Source organism: Macaca nemestrina, chromosome 12 (genome assembly GCF_043159975.1).
Source record: "Macaca nemestrina isolate mMacNem1 chromosome 12, mMacNem.hap1, whole genome shotgun sequence".
NCBI lineage: Eukaryota > Metazoa > Chordata > Mammalia > Primates > Cercopithecidae > Macaca > Macaca nemestrina.
Window position 1 is genome coordinate 85,676,240 of NC_092136.1, and position 23,074 is coordinate 85,699,313.

General features: G+C 40.6%; 1 protein-coding gene, 1 long non-coding RNA gene and 1 pseudogene across 4 annotated transcripts in view; 2 read left to right on the plus strand and 1 right to left on the minus strand.

Moving 5' to 3' along the window:
• Positions 1-653: 653 nt before the first annotated feature.
• Positions 654-22,126, minus strand: LOC139357655 (uncharacterized). The gene is made up of 4 exons (XR_011611235.1): positions 21,991-22,126; positions 3,575-3,644; positions 2,938-3,157; positions 654-864 (listed from the first exon to the last, which is right to left on the minus strand). It is a non-coding gene; the product is annotated as an uncharacterized lncRNA (long non-coding RNA).
• On the plus strand, positions 13,337-21,432 carry LOC139357654 (protein SET pseudogene; annotated as a pseudogene).
• Positions 22,127-22,293: 167 nt separating the features above from the next.
• LOC105468869 (heat shock protein nuclear import factor hikeshi) overlaps positions 22,294-23,074 on the plus strand; it is a 49,555-nt gene continuing 48,774 nt past the window's right edge. For 2 of the 3 annotated variants that reach the window (XM_024788737.2, XM_011719347.2), the window contains exon 1: positions 22,294-22,531. Coding sequence is in view for 2 of the 3 variants with exons in the window: in XM_011719347.2 (XP_011717649.1) it covers positions 22,502-22,531 (30 nt within the window). In the remaining variant the exon portion in view is untranslated. The remainder of the gene's footprint in view (positions 22,532-23,074) is intronic. The other variant, XM_071075934.1, reaches the window with a different exon arrangement.

Genomic DNA, 23,074 nt, shown 5'->3' on the forward strand with positions numbered 1-23,074 from the left:
GATGATGGTTTGCTAGTATTTTGTTGAGTATTTTTGTATTTATGTTCATCAGGGATATTGTTTCTGCTAGTGTCCTTGGTCTGGCTTTGGTATCAGGCTAATACTGGCCTTGTAAGATGAGTTTGGAAGTATTCCGTGCTCTTCATTTTTGGGAAGAATGTGAGCATTGGCATTAATTCTTTAAATGTTTAGTAGAAACAGAAAAGCCCAGTCTTGGGCTTTTGGGAGACTTTATTTGTTAACAGTTGTAATATTTCCTCTTCCATTTCTGATTTGAGTCCTTTTTTTCTTATTAAGTGTTATAAGGGTTTGTCAATTATGTTTAGCTTTTTTTCTTTCATTTTTTTTTGTTTTCTATTTCATTTATTTCTGCTCTGATCTTTGTTTTTTCCTTCCACTAACTTGAGGTTTAGTTTGTTCTTTTTCTAGTTCCTTGAGGTGTTTGAGGTTTGGGTTGTTGGTTTGCAATCTTTTTTAATGCTATAAACTTCTCTCTTAAAACTACTTTTACTGCATCTCATAAGTTTTGACATGTGTTTCCATTTTCCTTTGTCTCAAGGTATCTTTATTTATGTTTTTAGAGTTGGGGTCTTGCTATATGTTGTTCAGGCTTAGAGTTCAGTGACTTCGCAGATGCAGTTATAGCTCTCACGGCAGCCTCGAACTCCTGGGCCCAAGTGATCCATTCCTGCCTCAGCTTCCCAAGTAGCTACGACTGTAGGCATGCATCACTTTGCCAGGCTTTCAAGAGATCTTTCAATTTCTCTTTTAGTTTCTTCTTTGACCCAATAATTGTCCAGTGTATTTCTTACACAATGTCTTAGGAAGGATAAAACCAGCTTTGATATGTTGGCTATTATGTTTCTGAAAAGACAAGACAGGGTTGTTTTTCTTAACTCTATACTTGAAAGTTTCAAACATATAAAAGAGTGAAGAAAGTAGTGAATACGATGTACCAAGTCAAGCTTCAACAATTATCAGTACATAGCCAATACTGATTTATTTATACATCCATGCCAGATTGTTTTGAAGCACATCCCAGACTTCATTTTATCTGTAAAAATTTACTCTGTATTTCCAAGAAAGACTTTAAACAAAATATCAATACCATGCTCACACTTTAAAAAGTAATTTCTAAATTATATATGCAGTTTATTTAGAAGTATAAAGAAAAAAGTAAAAACTACCGTTTACTACCCAGAAATAATTGCTTTTTGTGATGGGATATACTTTGTGTGTGTAAGTTTAAAGAATTGTGATTGTCTGAATATATTGTTTATATGCTGCATTTTCAGATTCCCAGTAATTCTTAACAGATTATTCTGTTTGCATATCTTTTAATACATTTCCATGAATGTACCATTATCTATTTAATGCCTTTGTTGGACATGTTCATTGCTTCCAGAGTTTTGCTGTTATAGATAATATTTTGATTAACAGGCCAGTACACAAGTCTTTGTGTAACTCTCAGGCTCATTTTATAATTAGATAGGATATTTCTTTCTTATTAAGTTTGTACCAAATTACACTTGGGCCAACAGCATATGGTAGGCCCATTTCAGTTTTGTTGTTACTTGTTTCCTGTGTATTATCTCTGTAGATCAGGGTGCTTTTTCTGTAAAGAGCTAGATAGTACTATTTTAGGCTTTGCCATACAGTCTCATTGTAACTATTCAACTCTGCTGCTGTAGGGTGAAAGCAGCCATAGACAACTGAGTATGGCTGTGTACCAATAAACTTTACTAACCAAAACAGGCAGTGGCGGGGCATGGTGGCTCATGCTTGTAATCCCAGCACTCTGAGAGGCTAAGGTGGACAGATTGCTTGAGCCCAGGAGTTCAAGACCAGCCAGGCAACGTGGTGAAACCCCGCCTCTACTGCAAATACAAAAAAAATTAGCCAGGCATGGTGGTGCATGCCTATATTCCCAGCTACTTGGGAGGCGAGGCAGAAGTTAAAAAAAGAACAACAAACAACAGGCAGTTGGCTAGATTCTGTCCACAAGCCATAGTTTGATAACTCCTTCAGTGGATACTAGTTACTAAACAAAGCAAAACAAAGTAAGACTGAAGGAGGCCCCTAAAGTTATTGAAGATTTAAGTCAACCGAATAGTTTACAATCAAAGATCACCAGATAGACAATGAAGCAAGTTCTATGACTGAGAGTTGAAACAATAATAATAATAATAATAATAATAATAACTGAGACCACCAAAGACTTTAGATATTGCAATTTTCAGATAATATAAAACAGCCACCTTATTTTAAAATTGCAACTCTCCCTCTCTGTACTTTCTCCTTGTTATTCTCCATTTTAATTACCACCTACTATACTGCATAATTTGCTTATTTGGTTTATTGTATTTCTTCTGCTACTGTGATGTAGTCTATATAACAGCAGGGTTTTTATTTCACTGGTATAACCCCAGCACCTAGAGCAGTGTCTTTCATGTAACAGGGGTCCAATAACTATTGGTTGAATAAATGAAACAGAATTAGACAGTCATAAAAATAAGCAAACAGTAAGAGGCTATGATGACTGACAAGGTGAATATGAGAGGGAAACAAATAGAACTTTTTGAAATGAAAAATACATTTGTTGAAGTAAAAAATTCAACTGACGGGTTAGACAGGTTAGTCACAGCTGAATAGAGATTAGTGAATTGGAGGCGATCTTTAGAAATTACCTAGAATGTGGCACAGAGAATCAAGAAAATGTAGAATATGAGAGGTTAAGAAATAAAGAGGATAAACTGAAAAGATCTAACATTTAATTGGAGATTAATATTTAATTGGAGATCCAGAAAAACAAAGAATGAAGTGACGGCAATATTTGAAGAGGTAATCATCTTACTCGCTACCAGGATACTTGAGTGCCATGTGGGCATGTATGATAGAGCTAGGAGAAATGGCAGGTGGTTCTGGCATCTTCCTTACCATCATGTCTCCCACTTTGACTGCAGTCTTGGCTGCTGATGTGCCAGTCTGCTTCAGTCTCTACCAAGCCCAAAACTTCACCCTCTATCAGGTCTTGAGGAAAAGCAGCTTCCACAGTTTATTTCAAGCTGGATGAGGATCCAATTGATGCCATATCCCTGTTGTAGCCTTTTGTGGTGAGACAAGGCTCTCATCAGGACAGCAGGTTTTTCAAAGCCTTCTACACTGATGTGAAGGACAGTACGATGTGGAAGTTCCTGGGTTTTGCTTTTGGACAATGGGAACCAAGGGTGGCATCCCCACACTCCATAGTGTAGGGCCTGACACGATCTAAACTCCCTCCTCCCGTAATCATTCATCAAGAGTTTCAGTGTTGTGATAACCCATGAGTTCTCCACATAGTGGCACATCATGGAGCTCATTTCCTTCCTGGATTACAACTGTACCTTAGACAGTGAGGGCTCTTTTGGAAGTGCACACCTAGCTGACCTGCCCTCCAACTCAAAAGTGTACAAGACCTGTTCAGCAGAAGTGTTAAGCGCCCCCACACTCAATGTCCATTCAGGCCAAAAGTATGCTCTTTGCCCCAAGGGAACCAAAGTCATGATGACTATGCCAGAGCTTGGGTAAAGGATACAGTGAGGATTCTTGGATTTCAGAACAAAGTCTTCCTGGAGCCCCCTGTACTTCATGAAGCCTGTCTCCGGCTGGTTGTCAAAGAAACGTAGATTAATTCAAGAGGAACACAGGATGCTATTGGTCCTGTTTCTAGTCCTGAAGACAAGGTCAGCTATGTAATTTCCAGGGCCCAGTGCAAAATGAAAAGGCAAACTCCTTGGGCCAGGTGTGGTGGTTCATGCCTGTAATCCCAGCACTTTGGGAGGCCGAGGTGGGTGGATCATCTGAGGTCAGGAGTTTGAGACCAGCCTGGCCAACATGGTGAAACCTCGTCTCCACCAAAAATACAAAACTTAGCTAGGCATGATGGCATGTACCTATAATCACAGCTACTCAGGAGGCTGAAACATGAGAATCACTTGAGCCCGTGAGGCAGAGGTTGTGGTGAGCTGAGATTGCGCCACTGCACTCCAGCCTGGGCAACAGAATGAGACTCCGTCTCAAAAACAAAAACAGAAAAGGCTGGGAGAGGTGGTTCATGCCTGTAATCACAGCACTTTGGGAGGCCAAGGCAGGAGGACTGCTTGAGCTCAGGAGTTTGCGACTAGCCTACGCAACATAGCAAGACCCTGTCTCTACAAAATATTTTAAAATTAGCTGGGTGTGGTAGTGTGCACCTGTTGTCCCAGCTACTGGGGAGGCTAAGGTGGGAGTATCACTGGAGCCCAGGAGGCTGAGGCTGCAGTGAGTTGTGATCACACCACTGCAATCCAGCCAGGGTGACAGAGCAAGACCCTATCTCAAAAGAAAAGAAAAAAAAAAGGAAAAATTAGGTTAAAGGTACTAATTATAAAGCTTTTTCCATTCTTTAACAATTTCTCAACTGGTCGTGGTTTTAAATTTTGCTATTTAATGCCATTCTAAGTAAAGTTAAATTGTTAGCATGAATTTTAGTATTCATTTTCATATTGTGTAATGATCATTTTATTTTTTTGAGACAGTTTCACTCTTGTTGCCCAGGCTGGAGTGCAATGGTGTGATTTCAGCTCACTGCAACTTGTGCCTTCCAGTTTCAAGCGATTCTCCTGCCTCAGCCTCCCGAGTAGTTGGGATTACAGCTGTGTGCCACCACGCCCAGCTAATTTTTGTATTTTTAGTAGAGATGGGGTTTCACCATGTTGGCCAGGCTGGTCTTGAACTCTTGACCTCAAGTGATCCACCCACCTCGGCCTCCCAAAGTGCTGGGATTACAGGTGTGAGCCACCACACCTGGTGTAATGATCATTTTAAATACAAACATAAGAGCCTTTACCTCTTACGTGAAATACTAGAAATTACAAAATTGGTATTTGTCTTATACACACAAATATTTTGTTCTTACCAGGGGAGTGGAAACACTGCACAAAAGTAACTCAACTTTTATTTGAGACAAAGTCTCACTCCGTCGCCCAGACTGGAATGCAGTGGTGAAATCTCAGCTCACTGCAACCTCCACCTCTCAGGTTCAAGCGATTCTCCTGTCTCAGCCTCCCGAGTAGCTGGGATTACAAGTGTGTGCCACCACAGCCAGCTAATTTTTTTTTTTTCGTATCATTAGTACAGATGGGGTTTCGCCATGTTGGCCAGGCTGTCTGGAACTCCTGGCCTCAAGTGATCCTCCTGCCTCAGCCTCCCAAAGTGCTGTGATTACAGGTGTGAACTACTGTGCCTGGCTGAGATGACAAATAGGATGAAGTTTGGAGTGTTTAGAAGAAAAAAATGGGGTGAGAAAGGAATAAGATGTGGCTTTGAGTATATCATCTACTACAAAATACTGGAAAAAGGCTGGTAGAAACTCAGTGACTTTAAGGAATGCAGCTCCTCGCCAGCAACAGAACAAAGCTGGATGGAGAATGACTGACGAGTTGAGAGAAGGCTTCAGATGATGAAACTTCTCCCAGCTAAAGGAGGAAGTTCGAACCCATTGCAAAGAAGCTGAAAACCTTGAAAAAAGATTTGACGCATGGCTAACTAGAATAACCAGTGTAGAGAAGTCCTTAAATGACCTGATGGAGCTGAAAACCATGGCATGAGAACTACATGACGAATGCACACGCTTCAGTAGATGATTCGATCAAGTGGAAGAAAGGGTATCAGTGATTAAAGATCAAAATGAATGAAATGAAGCAAGAAGAGAGGTTTAGAGAAAACAGTAAAAAGAAACAAAGCCTCCAAGAAATATGAGACTATGTGAAAAGACTAAATCTACATCTGATTGATGTACCTGAAAATGATGGGGAGAATGGAACCAAGTTGGAAAACACTCTGCAGGATATTATCCAGGAGAACTTCCCCAACCTACCAAAGCAGGCCAACATTCAAATTCAGGAAATACAAAGAATGCCACAAAGATGCTCCTTGAGAAGAGCAACTCCAAGACACATAATTGTCAGATTCACCAAAGTTGAAATGAAGGAAAAAATGTTAAGGGCAGCCAGAGAGAGAGGTTGGCTTACCCACAAAGGGAAGCCCATCAGATTAACAGCGGATCTCTTGGCAGAAACTATAAGCCAGAAGAGTGGGGGCCAATATTCAACGTTCTTAAAGAAAATAATTTTCAACCCAGAATTTCATATCCAGGCAAACTAAATTTCATAAGTGAAGGAGAAATAAAATCCTTTACAGACAAGCAAATGCTGAGAGATTTCGTCACCCCCAGTCCTGCTCTACAAGAGATCCTGAAGGAAGCACTAAACATGGAAAGGAACAATTGGTACCAGCCACTGCAAAAACATGCCAAATGGTAAAGATCATCGATGCCACGAAGAAACTGCATCAACTAACAAGCGAAATAACCAGTTAACATCATAATGACATGATCAAATTCACACATAACAATATTAACATTAAATGTAAATAGGCTAAATGCTCCAATTAAAAGACACAGACTGGCAAATTGGATAAAGAGTCAAGACCCATCAGTATGCTGTATTCAGGAGACCCATCTCATGTGCAGAGACACACATAGGCTCAAAATAAAGAGATGGAGGCAGATCTACCAAGCAAATGGAAAACAAAAAAAAAGCATGGGTGGCAATCCTAGTCGCTGATAAAACAGACTTTAAAGCAACAAAGATCAAAAGAGACAAGGCCATTACATAATGGTAAAGGGATCAATTCAACAACAAGACCTAACTATCCTAAAGATATATGCACCCAATACAAGAACACCCAGATTCATAAAGCAAGTCCTTAGAGACCTACAAAGAGACATAGACTCCCACACAATAATAATGGAAGACTTTAACACCTCACTGTCAACATTAGACAGATCAACAAGACAGAAAGTTAACAAGGATATCCAGGACTTGAACTGAGCTCTGGACCAAGTGGACCTAATAGACATCTACAGAACTCTCCACCCCAAATCAACAGAATATACATTCTTCTCAGCACCACATCACACTTATTCCAAAACTGACCACATAATTGGAAGTAAAGCACTCAGCAAATGTAAAAGAACAGAAATTATAACAAACTATCTCTCAGACCACAGTGCAACCAAACTAGAACTCAGGATTATGAAACTCACTCAAAACCGCTCAACTACATAGAAACTGAACAACCTGCTCCTGAATGACTATTGGGTACATAACAAAATGAAGGCAGAAATAAAGATGTTCTTTGAAACCAATGAGAACAAAGATACAACATACCAGAATCTCTGGGACACATTTAAAGCAGTGTGTAGAGGGAAATTTATAGCACTAAATATCCACAAGAGAAAGCAGGAAAGATCTAAAATCGACACTGTAACATCACAATTAAAAGAACTAGAGAAGCAAGAGAAAACACATTCAAAAGCTAGCAGAAGGCAAGAAATAACTAAGATCAGAGCAGAACTGAAGGAGATAGAGACACAAAAAACCCTTCAAAAAATCAATGAATGCAGGAGCTGGTTTTTTTGAAAAGATCAACAAAATTGATAGATTGCTAGCAAGACTAATAAGAAAAGAGAGAAGAATCAAATAGACGCAATAAAAAATGATAAAGGGGATATCACCACCAATCCCACAGAAATACAAACTACCATCAGAGAATACTATAAACACCTCTACACAAGTAAACTAGAAAATCCAGAAAAAATGGATAAATTCCTGGACACATACACTCTCCCAAGACTAAACCACAATAAACATATGTTTATTGTGGCACTATTCACAATAGCAAAGACTTGGAACCAACCCAAATGTCCATCAATGACAGACTGGATTAAGAAAATGTGGCACATACACACCATGGAATACTATGCAGCCATAAAAAGGGATGAGTTAATGTAGGGACATGGATGAAGCTGGAAACCATTATTCTGAGCAAACTATTGCAAGAACAGAAAACCAGACACCACATGTTCTCACTCACAGGTGTGATTTGAACAGTGAGAACACTTGGGACACAGGAAGGGCAACATCACACACTGGGGCCTCTTGTGGGGTGGGGGGAGAGGGGGAGGGATAGCATTAGGAGATATACCTAATGTAAATGAGGAGTTAATGGGTGCAGCACACCAACATGGCACATGTATACATGTGTAACAAACCTGCACGTTGTGTACATGTACCCTGGAACTTAAAGTACAATAACAACAACAACAACAAAAAGAAACTCAGTGATTTTAAAGTTATCTTTAAGCAAATTCTGAGAAAGGCAAAAATCTAAAGAAATGATGGTCACTTTTCCAGAAGTGCTTGAAGAATTAAAATGCTCCCTTGAGGCAAAGGGGACAGTCATTCTGCTTAATTTTATCTTCAGGCTTGAACAAGCTTATCATTTAGGACAGTAGATCTTAAATGTTTTTTAATGCGACCTACAGTAAGAAATAGACTATACATAATACCCCAATCATACACACATATAGAAAGTCCCATGAAACAATATACTTACCAAGTATGATGCATTCTGAAATTTTTTATTTCTTTTTTTTTTCTTTTTGTAATGCTGATTGTAACTCACTAAATTGATTTCGCAACCTACCTATGGATCTCAGCCTGCAGTCTGAAATACAATAACCTAGGGAAAATGAGTCTAGATGGCTTTTACCAAAGCTATTGGGAGTGGGGACCACATTGTCAGAAATACAACCATCAGTAAAAAGTGCTAGATGGCCTGTCTTTAACCAGAGAGCACAGTGCCAACACTGTAAAGTCTGTAACTTCCCCTGCTTTCAGTGGTCACCTCTGGTTTTCCCCTGTTGTGATTTATAGAAAATGACTATCACTTTGGAATTGAGCTGGTGGATTTCTACAAAGATTCTTGGTATTTCATGGTTATTTTCTGATGCAGAGGAAGACTTCATGTGAATGAAAGCAGATTCCTTTTGCCTTTCTTGCTTTGGGTACACCAGACTGATGTGGAATAAAAAATTGTTGGGTGATTTCTGTTACATTTCTGCATAATGAGTGAGGGAAGTATGTGTGTTTAATTCCAAAACCATTAAATTTTGGGTTGCCAGAAAACCACTGATCATAAGAACTGTATGGCATTGAATTGACACCTGTACTATTTGGGCCATTATTTTTCTTCATTGCAAAATCACTTTTTTTTTTTTTTTTGAGACGGAGTTTTGCTCTTGTTGCCCAGGCTGGAGTGCAACGGCGCGATCTCAGCTCATGGCAACCTCTGCCTCCCGGGTTCAAGCAAGTCTCCTGCCTCAGCCTACCGAGTAGCTGGGATTACAGGCATGCACCTCCACGCCTGGCTAATTTTGTATTTTTGGTAGAGATGGGGTTTCTACATATGGGTCAGGCTGGTCTCGAACTCCCGACCTCAGGTGATCTGCCCGCCTTGACCTCCCAAAGTGCTGGAATTACAGGCGTGAGCCACTGCACTCAGCCATGCAAAATCACTTTTTAAACTGTTAATATTTCATATAAGAAAGGCTTGGTTTATCTTACTGAATCTGGTTGCAAATTAAGTCTTAATATTCCCAGTTCTGAATAGCAACCTGCAGGGGGCGGTGGCTCAAGCCTGTAATTCCAGCACTTTAGGAGGCTGACGCAGGAAGATCACTTGAGCCCAAGAATTTGAGACCAGCCCTGGCAACATAGTGAGATTCCATCTCTACAAAAAACAACTAGCCAGGTGTGGTGGCACATGCCTGTAGTCTTAGCTACTTGGAAGGCTGAGGCAGGAGGATTGCTTGAGCCCAAGAGTTCAAGACGGCAGTGAGCCATGATCCCGCCACTGCACTCCGGCCCTGGTGACAGAGTGAGACCCTGACTCTAATGAAAAATAATAAAATGAATACCTTATGTAAGAGTTCTGCATTATTCCCTTAATCCCTGAATAAATCTGGCTGAAATACAGAGTTTGTGACCCTTGGGAAGTCAAAAGTGTCTGTGAAGGGTCCTTCAAAATACTTTTTTGCCTTTGCTCTAAAATGTAAGCTCCTAGTAGACAGCAGAGAATCATTTATTCATGCATTTAATTGGCCAGGTGTGCAAAGCATTGTATTAGTGATGCCCCTATATAGACCTGTATCATGCAATGGTTCCCACATGTGAAAAGAGTGAATGTACCATAATCATTTAGGGAGTATTTTAATAATAAACTCTCCAACGTTTTGCTAAACTGCAATTTTATATTGGCTGGGCACAACACAAAACAGCCCAAAGTAGATCTAGTTATATAAAGTTTATTTCAGCCCAGCGCAGCCCAACTTTCCACAGTCAACTTGAAATTTTCTCACTGTTACTAACTGGTGTCTTCCAAACCCACGTCCGAGGTTATGGGTGGGAGCGCTAGAGAATTGTCACTAGCTCTGCCGCCTATTGAATTGCTTCTGTGTCTAGGATTTAGCAGTTCCTGTCCCAGATGGGGCCTGACTCAGCTTTCTACCAGGACTCTTCTTGTCTGTGGCTGTGCTTTCTAGTCTTCTGGGCCATAGTCAAGGCCAGTACATCCAAGAAGCCAGCTGTGAACAGACTGGAATTTGATATGGCCCCTCACTGCCTGATGCCTCTTTCTGGTGGCCTTGCCAGGTTTAGAACTAGATCCTGCTAGGCTGCCTTCCTGGTAGTAGAGGCTTCCCAGGTAGTCAGGCTGCTTTCTGCATGCATGATGTTGGGTTCAGTTAATATTTGTAAAACAAATTTCCTCTGGAAAGGGCTCTGCCTTTCTGAATTACTGCCTCTCTTCTACCTCATTTAATAACCTGCTCATTTTAGTATCCATTGAAATGCACACGTCTTGTGGTTTCCTATGCTCTAAAATCAGTGCCAGACTAAGAGCTCTTCAAACAGGAGCCTTTCCCCTTTTTTTTTTGAGACAGATTATTGCTCTGTTGCCCAGGTTGGAGTGCAGTGCAGTGGTACGATCTCAGTTCACTGAAACCTCCGCCTCCCAGGTTCAAGCAGTTCTCCTGTCTCAGCCTCCCAAGTAGCTGGGACTACAGGTGCACACCACCACACCCAGCTAATTTTTGTATTTTTAGTTGAGTTGGGGTTTCACCATATTGGTCAGGCTGGTCTCGAACTCCTGATCTCAGGTGATCCACCCGCCTCGGCCTCCCAAAGTGTTGGGATTACAGGCATAAGCCACCGTGCCTGGCCCTTTCCTTATTTTTTGAATGCTCATTGCTTAACATACTATATGGCTCATAATAGGCATTCAAAGAAATGTCGAATGAAAAAATCAGCTAAACAATCTTTGCTTAAGTGAATTTCTGATGATTTTCAGGCTATATAGAAGAGAGTATAGGGGAGGTGAAGGCATGCTGGAACACCACTAGGTCTAGTCCCTTATGTAAAACTGTTCTGGGAAAAGAAGGGGAAGATTTGTGCCCCATTTGCCCCAGTATTCTTAGCCCCAAGCACACACAGCCTCTCTTATATTTTCTTCAGCAGTGTTTTTCAAATGTTAGCATGCATTGGGATCATCTGGAGGGCTTGTTAAATCAGATTGCTGTGCAACATCTTAGAATTTCTGATGCAGTAGGTTTAGTGTGGGGCCAGACAATTTGGAGTTTTAGTAAGTTCCTAGGTCTGTTGATGCTGCTGGCTCAGGGTCCACACTTTCCAGGGTTCATACTTTTTTTGAGAATTACTGTATTTTTTTTTTCTTTTTCTTTTTTTTTGAGATGGAGTTTCACTCTGTCTCTCAGGCTGGAGTGCAGTGGTAAGATCTCAGCCTGCCTCAGCCTCCTGAACAGCTGGGATTACAGGCGCCTGCCACCATGCTCAGCTAATTTTTGTTTTTAGTAGAGATGGGGTTTCACCTTGTTGGCCAGGCTGGTCTCGAACTCCTGACCTCAGGTGATCCACCCGCCTCAGCCTCCCAGAGTGCTGGGATAACAGGCATGAGCTACTGTGGCTGGCCTGTATTTTCGATAGTAGTAGCTACACTATTAGTTGAGTACTGACCAGCTTATTCCTTACCACGCACTGTGGTAAATTCTTTATATATGTTATTTCATTTCCATTCAACAACTCCATGAAGGAGAAATTGTCATCTCAATTTTACAAATGAAGAATCTGAGGAATAGAGTTGTTAAAAAACTTGCCTAGTATCTTAAGTACAGGACTGAAATTCGAAGTAAATTCTGAGTCATAGTAAGTGCACAACAAATACATAATTGTTGAAAACGAACACAGAAAGTATCTACCGAACGCAGAAAGTATCTAGGCAAACCTCAAACTTGTGAACCAAGTAGATACATGTTCACATATACAGACTGAGTGTGCAGAAATCCTGTGTTAGAGTGATGGGTATTTACTTCACTCCAACTCAAGACTTCTGAATTAGCAAGGCAACTTTATGCATGAGACTATATTGCCATTGTTTCTCAAATTGTGGTTCCTGAACCAGCAGCGTGAACATCACCTGAAAACTTGTCTAAGACTGCCAGATTTAGGGATTTAGGGATGTCAGATTAAATTGAATTTCAGATAAACGATGAATAATAAATCTTTGAGACATACATATACTAAAAGTTATTCATCATTTATCTGAAATTCAAGAATCTGATATATGGGAATTCTGTATTTTATTTGGCAAGACTAAACTATTAGAAATTGAAATTCTCCAGCCCTAGCCCAGACTTACTGAATTAGAAACTCAAGTGAGTCCCAGCCATCAGTGTTTAAATAGGCCCTACAGGTGATTCTGATGCACCTTCAAGTTTGAAAACCAATGACCTAGGCAATGCCTTGTTCACCTAAAGCAGGGGTTAGCCAAATCTGGCCAGCTGTCTGTTTTTGTCAATAATTTTTTTTTGAAACACAGTTATACCCACATCCATTCTTTTGCTTATTCTTGTATTCATTTACTTATTAAGTTCCTTGCCCTCTTGGAGCTTATATAGTCTAGCTGTGGACAGTTAATTATATCTTCAGGTGTAAGTAACAATAAAGCAAACTAAAATTGGCTTAAGTAATAAAGGAATACATGATCTTGCATAGCCAGAAATACAGAGGCTGCAGGGATGCTTGGCTCAGCAGTTCTTTGTGTTACAAGAGCATGACAGGATAAAGACCTTACGGCCCTAGAATGTTTACTATCTGGCCTTTTACAGATAATGTTTGCTTAACCCTGACCTAAGAGAGCATCCTCTGATCATAGAAGCATATTCTCAGCCCTCTCTAACAGGTGCTGGAAGCTGGGATAGGACAGACACTGAGGTTCTGAAAATTGAAAAGTCCCTTCTGAGCTTCCTTGCATTGCTGGGTTCCTTGGCTCCAAGAGGGGGTCGGGGGAAGATCAAGGGGAATGCAGAAAAGGAGGGGCTGATGATTAAAAAAAAAAAAAAAAAAGTTCCCAGAGCCCAGAACAGCTGGTTATGGGCACCCCCTGCTGGAGAGTTGGCAAAATTCTGTGACATAGGTCATTTAGTTAGCAAATGTGTAGAAGTCTACTGTATGCCAGATTGTGGAGAGCAAAGGTAAAGTTCTTCTCTTAAAGGACTGACTCACAGTCAAGAGTAGTCAGGCTCCCTAATTAGATCTTTATGCTGTCTAGTCAAGTGTCAATTGCAGTCGTACTTAATAAATGATAATTGATATAATATGGTTATAGTCATTCAGTAAATAACTATTACATGTTTGTTAGGGGATAGGTGTTGGACTACACACTGGAGATAGAGTGGTAAACAAAATAGACACATTCCCTGCCCTCTTGGAGCTTATATTCTAGTGGATGTTGTGTTAATTATAACATCAGTTGTAAGTAACAACAAAACCAACTAAAATTGGCTTAAGCAATAAGGAATATATTACCTCACATAACCGTAAGTACAAAGGTAGGATAGGCTTTAGGGCTAGTTGATTCAACAGCACAAGACATCAATAAAGACAAGTTATTTTCATCTCATTCTCTGCCTTTCTGATTGTGCTGGCATTTTCCTTAGGTTGTTCCTTTATTATTTTTATTATTATTTTCTTTTTTTGGAGACGTCTCACTCTGTCTCCCAGGCTGGAGTACAGTGATGTGATTTCAGCTCACTGCAACTTCTGTCTCCTGGCCCCAGGTCAGGGCCTCCACCTCCTGGGCCCAGGCCCTCCCACCTCAGCCTCCTGAGTAGCTGAGACTACAGGCATGAGCCAACCACCAACTAATTTTTGTATTTTGTAATTTTTTTTGGTAGAGATGGGGTTTGTGATGTTGCCTAGGCTGGTCTTGAACTCCTGGGCTCCAGTGATTGAGCCTCGGTCTCCCAAAGTGCTGGGATTATAGGCGTGAGCCACCACACAGGCCTCAGGTTGTTCCTTTTGAAGTTTCAAAATGCTTGCTACAACTCGAAGTATCACCTTCAGATTCATCAAAGTACAGAGACAGAAAGTGATCATCTCTTTGTGTGGCCTTTTCTATTTTGTTTAAAGAGACAGGGTCTGACTTGTTGCCCAGGCTGGAGTGCAGTGGCACAGTCATAACTCACTGCAGCCTTGAACTCCTAGGATCAAGAGATCCTCTGACCTCAGCCTCCCAAATTTCTGGGATTACAGGCGTAAGCCACTATGCCTGGCTGTGTCACTTTCTTTTTCTTCTTCTTTTTTTTTTTTTTTTTTTTTGAGACAGGGTCTCACTCAGTCATCCAGGCTAGCGTGCAGTGGCACAATCACAGTTCACTGCAGCCTCAACCTCCTAGGCTCAAGTAAATCAGCAAACTTCCAAGAACTAGAGCAGATGCTTGCAAGTAGTTTTGAAACCTAAGCTTGGAACTGGAACATTATCAGTTCTGCTGCATTCTTTAGGTCAAATTAAGTAAGAAGGCCAAGAGGGTGAAGAAATAGATTCCATCTCTTGAGAGGAGGAGCTTCAAAGTCACATTGCAAGGGCATGGACCCAGGTAGGGAAAGAACTTGTGACACTTTGGCAATTTATCACAGGTGCTAAGAGTAATAGGGAAAGCTACCTGGGTCTGCCTTCAAGAGAGAACTATCATTTGTAAAGTTTCACATCAGCAATATGTCTACTCTGAGCTGAAATTCTTATACTAGTATAACTGTTACTGATGATTTCATTACACTGTTCTAGGTAGCAGAAGTTCAGAGGTTGTGATGCTGTGATTTAAAACAATAATATTAGGGTTTTCTGAGCTTCTTCCTGATGGGCAAGGAGATCGGTGGTCTCGTTTTTGGCCTTTCTTCACTGCATGGCCCCCCAAATGCCATGCTTTCTATTTCTGCTTCAAAAGAAGAAACCAAGAGCACCTTCTGCCTCAAGGCCGGAAGAGACATCAGTCTCTCTGGTCTTGCTGAAGAAGGGAGAAAAAGAACAGCAAGAAGCAACTGCACATATTGATGAAGTACAAAATGAAGTAGACTTAATAAACAAGCCAATGAGGAGACTTTGAAACCAGAACAGAAATATAACAAACTCGGCCAACTATTTTTTCAGGTGAGGTCTGAATTGATAGCCAAAATCCCAAAGGGGTAACAGCATTTGTCAACCATTGACAAGTGTCTGCACTGCTTGTGGAGGAGGATGAAGAGGCACTACCTCATTTAACCAGTGTTGAAGTGACAGAATTTGAAGATATTAAACCAGGTTACAGAATATTTTCTTTCTGACAAAAATCCTTACTTCAAAAATAAAGTTCTCTCCAAAAACTTTAATCTGAATGAGAGTGGTGCTCCATCTTCAAACTCACTAAAATCAAGTGGAAATCTGGAAAGGATTTCATGAAAAATGCAAGTCAAATGCAGAATAATGCCAGCAGGAAGAGGCAGCATGGGGAACCAGAGAGCTTCTTTAACTGGTTTACTGACCATTCTGATGAGTGAGGAAAGGTCATCAAAGATGGTATTTGGCCAAATCAACTACAGTATTACTTGGGTCCCAATATGGATGACAAGGAAGGGGAAAGAGAAAAAGAAGATGATGAAGACAGGGATGAGGATGAAAGCGAAGATAAAGATGATGATGAAGGGGAGGAAGGACAGGAAGATGGAGGAGATGACCAACAGAACACCAATGGATTCCAACCTTTCTTTTAAAACATTTTCTCCAGGCCGGGCGCGGTGGCTCAAGCCTGTAATCCCAGCACTTTGGGAGGCCGAGACGGGCGGATCACGAGGTCAGGAGATCGAGACCATCCTGGCTAACATGGTGAAACCCCGTCTCTACTAAAAAATACAAAAAAAACTAGCCGGGCGAGGTGGCGGGCGCCTGTAGTCCCAGCTACTCGGGAGGCTGAGGCAGGAGAATGGCGTAAACCCGGGAGGCGGAGCTTGCAGTGAGCTGAGATCCGGCCATTGCACTCCAGCCTGGGAGACAGAGCGAAACTCCGCCTCAAAAAAAAAAAAACAAAAAAAAACCAAAAACAAAACAAAACAAAAAAAACATTTTCTCCAATCCCTGGGAGCAACTTGCAGTCTGTTTTTTTCCTCTTGTGCTCAGTCACCCTGTTGTTGAGGTATTTTCTCTATACCATGGTTCCTAAGTTATTTTGGGGAGAAATATATTGAGCAGAGGTGGGCATTTTGACAGCATGACTTCTTTCATATGGATGGAATCATATATGTGGTCTTTTGTGGCTTCTTTCACCTAGCACAATATTTTGAAGGTATATCCATATTGTAGCATGTATCAGTACTCTATTTTTTTATGCTGAATAATATTCCATTGTATGTATATACTACGTTTTATTCATTCATTCATTCATCTGTTGGTAGAGACTGGATTTTCACCTTTTAGCTATTATGAATAATGATGCTGTAAGCCTTCATGTACAAGTTTTGGTTTGGACATGTTTTCATTTCTCCTATATCTTAGGAGTAGGTCCACAGGGTCACATGGTAGCTGTTTCCACAGCGACTGCACCATTTTACATTCCCATCAGCAGTGGATGAGGATTCCAATTCCACATCCTTACTTCCTAGTGGGTATAAAGTGGTCTATTGCAGTTTTGATTTTCATTTCCCTAATGATATCCAGCATCTTCTCATATGCTTATAGGCCACTTATATATTTAACTTGGAGAAATGTCTACTCAGATTAGTAGAGGACTGAATAGACCCTCCCCATTCCCCTAAATTCATGACCATTTGGTACCTGCGAATGTTGCCTTTTTGGAAATACCATCTTTGCAGATGTAACCAATTTAAGTTGAATCCATACTGAAGTAGGGTGGGCCCTAAATATAATAACTGGGGTTCATACAAGAAAACACAGAGACACAGTGAGGAATACCATGTGAAACAAGCCAGTGAGGCAGAGTTTGAAATTTATCTATACGTTAAGAAATGCCAACTGCTGGCAACACCCAGAAGCTAGGAGAGAATCATGGAATAGATTCTCCTCTGGAGCCTGCAGAGGGCACATGGCCCTCCCAACACCTACTTTGACTTCAAACTTCTAGCCTCCAGAACTATAAGAAAATAAATTTCTGTGGTTTTAAACCTCCCAGTTTGTAGTAATTTGTTACAGCAGCTCTAGGAAATTAATAAAAACCCATGGCCCATTTTTACATTGGGCTGTCTTATTATTTTTTAAAGATGGGGGTCTCACTGTATTACTCAGGCTGGCCTTGAACTCGCAGGCATGTGATCCTCCTGCCTCAGCCTCCTGAGTAGCTGGTACTATAGACGTGCCACTGTTCCCAGCTTAGTGTTATCTTCTTATTGAGCTGTTAAGTCCTTTAAATATTCTGGATACAAGTCCCTTATCAGACATATGATTTGTAAATATTTTCTCCAATTCCGTGGGTTTTTTTCATGGATCTTTTGAAGCATACTGTAAATTTTGATGAAGTAGAGATTATAAATTTTGCTTTTCTTGCTCATGGTTTTGATGTCATATTTAAGAATCCTTTTCTAAATCCAAGGTCATGAAGATTTAACCCTGTTTTCTTCAAAGAATTTTATAATTTTGACTTGTATATCTAGATCTTTGATTCATTTTGGGTTGTTATATATGTTACGAGGTAAGGGTTCAAGTTTATTTTTTTGCATGTGGCCATCTAGTTGTCCCAGCATCATTTACTGAAAAGACTATTCTTTCCCCCCATTGAATGGTATTAGTGCTCCCGTTGAAAATCAGTTGACCATAGACATATGGTTTTATTTCTGGACTCTTGAATCTAATCTATATGTCTACCCTTGTGCCAATACCATACTGTGTTACCTTGAACTCCCAGCCTCAAGTGATCCGCCCACCTTGGCCTCCCAAAGTGCTAAGATTACAGGCATGAGCCACCCTGTCCAGCCTTTTAAATACTATATTGCTTTGATGACTGTTTCTTTGTAGCAAGTTTTGAAATCAGGAAGTATGGATATTAGTTTGTTCTTTTCAAGATTGTTTTGGCTATTCTAGATCCTTTGCTTAAGAGTTTTAGAATCAGCTTGTCAATTTCTACAAAGAAGTCAGCTAGGATTCTGATGGGAATTGTACTGAATCTGTAGATCAATTTGGGGAGTACAGCCTTCTAAACAATATTAAGTCTTCTGACGCATGAATATGGGACATTTTCCCATTTATTTAGATATCCTTTAATTTCTGTGTTATTCCATTTGCATTGCTAAAAAGAAGTAACTGAGGCTGAGTGAAAAGAGGTTTATTTTGACTCAGTTCTGCAGGCTGTACCAGCATGGTGGCAATATATGTCCAGCTTCTGGTAAGGGCCTCAGGAAGCTTACAATCGTGATGGAAGCTGAAGGGGGAGCAGGCATTCACATGGTGAGAGGGAGCAAGGGAGATGCCAGGCTCTTTTTTTTAAATATATTTTTTATTTTTTTTAAACAATCAGCTCTCGAATGAAATAATACAGTGAGAACTCACTACTGCAAGGATAGCACCAAGCCATTCGTGAGGGATCTGCCTCCATGCTCCAAACACCTCCCACTAGGCCAACCTCCAACAATGAAGTTCACATTTCAGCATGAGATTTGGAGGAGACAAATGTTCAAGCCAGATCAATTTCTTACAACAACTTTTTTGTAGTTTTCAGAGTATATACTTTATACTTCTTTTGTTAAATGAGAATTTTAAATGAAATTATCTTCTTAATTTCACTTTTGGATTGTTCACTGCAAGTGTATAGCAACACTATTTTTGTATATTGACCTATCCTTCAATCTTGCTGAAATTGTTTACTGGTTCTAATAGTTTTTTTAGTGGATCCCTTAGGATTTTCTATATACACAATGTCCAGGCATGGTGGCTCACACCTGTAATCCTAGCACCTTGGAAGGATGAGGTGGGCAGATCATTTGAGGTCAGGAGTTTGAGACCAGCTTTGCCAACATGGTGAAACCCCATCTCTACCAAAAAATACAAAAATTAGCCAGGCATGGTGGTGCGTGCCTGTAATTCCAGCTAATTGGGAGGCTGAGGCAGGACAATCGCTTGACGTTGCGAGGTGGAGGTTGTGGTGAGCTGAGATTGCCACTGCACTCCAGCCTGGGCAATTGAGTAAGACTCTGTCTAAAAACAAAACAAAACAAACAAACAAAAAAACCCAAAAAGATTATGTCATCTGTGACTAGAGATTGTTTTACTTTTTCATCTCCAGTTTTATTTATCTTGCCTAATTGCCTTGGCTGGAATTTCCAGTACAATGTTGAGTAAAAGCAGGACCTAATCTATATATATATGGTGGCCTTAATCTACAACCACTTTTTCTCAGTATATGGTTTCCTACTACCCAGGGTGCCTCTGATTTAATTTTTTTTCCACAGAGATTCATACCAGTGGGCTTTTGCAAGGTGTGGATGAGGAACAGATATAAACATCTTAACATTGATTTTAAGCAATCTGCCTGTCTTACTCTTGCCTTCTGTGGCCCCTGGTATCTCCAATTCCTGGGCTTCTCTGATATTTATCTTTCTCTGTAAGTACCTGACTTTGATCTTCCACTCCTCTGCTAAGTCATTTGCCTTTCTTTTATCTACTTTCCATTGATATCTATTGTGACTTGGAGTTACAGATATCTCCCAGTTCAGGGAAGACAGAGTTTGTGTGTCTATTTGTTGTTCTCCTTGTTTTGTAAATAAAAATTTTTCAGAGGAGAGAAAAAATATATTTTTGCTGTCTTCAAGTCAGAATTCAGTCCTAGAATTGGAAGAAATGTAATGGCCAAAATGATAAAATAAATGATCTCATCATTAGGTTAATTAATGAAGAGCTAAAACCAGGATTCAGAATCCCTGATACCCTGGCCACGATTAAATTATAATTGGTTCTTACTCCATAGAATCATATAGTTTGAGAGGGGGGAAGTACCTCTGAAGTTTTCAGCCAATTTCCCGAATTTTCCGTAAGTCTCCTCAACAATGTAAGTGGATTTCAGCATTGGTTAAAATATCAATGTGAATGGGAGCATTCACTCTATTCCATGACTATCTATTCTTATTTCAGAGAGCTCTGATTATTGGAAAGATTTTTTCCCTGAAACATTTTTTCTTCACTTCTTCACACTGTATCTCGTTCTGCCCACAGAAGTTACAAAGAACTACTGTATGTACAAATAATATAGTTTGGTAGCTGGAATACTGGCTACTCTAGAGATATGATACTATACTCACTGCCTCTATGTACAATCTATAACTAAGACAGTTCACCAGCAAAATGGAGAAAAAGCTCAACTCTCACATAACAGAGATTGAGACAATTAATAAACAGCAACTGTAATTAAAAAAAAAATTCTAAGCTAGCTAGTTCTCAATCCATTAAATAAGATTGCTGGGTAGGAGAAGAAATGACTATCAGGTGGGTCATAGGAAGATTAGTGAAGAAAACTGAGAGGATATGTAAGAAATAACCAAGTGAATATTACAGGGAGATAAAACAAGTTGTATAAGCACATACAAATTTAAAAGTAGGAGTTGCTCAGAGAATTCAAAAGTATGGCTAGTGCACAAGGTGGGTGTGAAGAAGACATGGAAAATTAGTTAGGAAAGGCAATAATGCTAAATATTAACATTTATTGAGTAAGCTACATTCTGGCCACTACTGGGTACTTTACATGTAAGAACCCTCGAAACAACTTTATGAGGTAGATACTATTATTACTTCATTTTAAAGATGGGGAAAAGGAGGTATGGGAGTGTTAGGTTAACTTGCCTAAGATTATGTAACTAATAAATGGCAGAGATGGGCTCTGAAGCCAGGTAGTGGGTGCCTTAATTTATGAAGTGGTCTTCATATGAATGGCCTTTTTATTCGGAAGGTTCTAGGACTTTTTAGGTAGCAAGTTGGAGACATTGGTAGATCCTTTCCTACCTCTTCATCTTTGGCTCAGCTATCTCAAAGGAGTATCAGTGATAAGATAGGTGATCAGTTTAGGGATCCACAGTGGAGGCCAGAAGACTGTTCCAAACACTGATCCCCCGTATATAAACTAAGGAGCGGGAAGACAGACCTGCTTTATGGCTGGTGGCCAAGCTCAGATATTTAAATTGGACAGAGACCCTTTACTATCCTATTCAAGATGAAAAGAAATTGGAGCTGTGAAAGGGAGAATAAGTATTGGTGGCAATCAGTACTTGATGCCAGTTTTTTTTTTTTTTTTTTTGGCTATTGTTTTGTATTTCCTATGAACCTTTTCTGCAAATGCATATAGAAAAAAAAATAGATATTTTTACAACAAAACTCCCACTAATTAAGCACAGCCAGGCACTATGCTAAGTGTTTTATACATATTAGCTCATTTAATCCTCACAGCAACCCTAGGAGATAGGCACATTATTTTTCTTTTGCAAAGGAGGGACACTGAAGCACAAAGACATCTACAACTTTTCCACAATTGTACAGCAAATGAGCGTGACAACTAAGTGAAGCTGGAAAGAACTATAAACTGTAGACAAGTACAAAACAATTGGTTAAAGATTAGTACTTGTGAGATACTGTGTAGCAGAAAGAAACCCGGATTTGGATTAGGACTTGAAATCAGTCTCCAACATTTACTGCTGTGTAAAGATTTGAGGTTGCTCACTCCTATAAAATTTGGATTATAATACTTACCTCATAGGGTTTTTGTAAAGATCTAGTGACGTGATTATTGTAAAAGTGCACTATCTCTCAGATGTTACAGAAACGTTAGAAGTATCTCCTCCCAGGATTGTACATGGAAATGAGAGATCCACAGATGGTGTGGCTATAGAACACTCGGACTACCGATCCCAGTGTGCAAAGCCTCCGGGCTTACTTTCCCGGAAACCGGCGCAGTGCCCTCTGGGACTTGTTCTGGGACTTGTAGTCTTGTACCGGCGCTAGCCCACCTTTCTTCCTCAGTGGGGAAACCGGGTGTAAGCCCCGGAAGTACTTGTTGCCTGAGGAGCGTGCTGCTTAGGAAGAGAAGGTCAGAGGTCGCGGGGCAGAGGCGTTCCAGCCGCTGGCCCAGTCACTATGTAGTGGAGGGGCAGACACCCTCTCACAAATTCTGGAAGGTTCTTAGTCTCGACTAGGGCAGTAGCCCCAGGACTTCTAGTCGCCGGCTTCAGGTCACTGCCGGCTGAACGGAGCTGCCGTCGCCATGTTTGGCTGCTTGGTGGCGGGGAGGCTGGTGAGGATGGGACCGAGTGGTATCAGGAAGGGGTCAGGATATCGAGGGCGAAGCCCTGCGGCGGGGAGGGTACGCAGGCTCTAGGGATGCGGGGAAGCCCACTTACCTGTATTTTGGCTGGGTATGTGAGGATGGAGCGTGGGAAGCTGGGTGCTCTCCTATGCCCAGCTCCGTTCAGATTCTTTCGAATAGTAGTCACAGTATTAGTTGGCATTTATTAAGTGTGCATTTTGTACAAGTACTGGGCTAAGTGCAGTGTACGCCTTTGGTCACTCAGCCTTATGTGTGGCGCTTATTTGGCACTTTGAACTTAATCCTCATAACTCGTGAGATGGTCTTTATCTTTGACATTTTGCAGTTAAGGAACTAAGTTCAATCGCCAGTGTAAATGCCTCCCTTATTACCGTGAGGTAGAGGTGAATTTGGGATTGAATCTGGTCTATAGCAAACGGTTTTTCAAAGATTAAGGTGCTCAGGCAGTGTATATCTGCTGGGTCCCTTTGGAAGAACCCCAGTAAAAATATGCTTAATTTAATTGGAAGT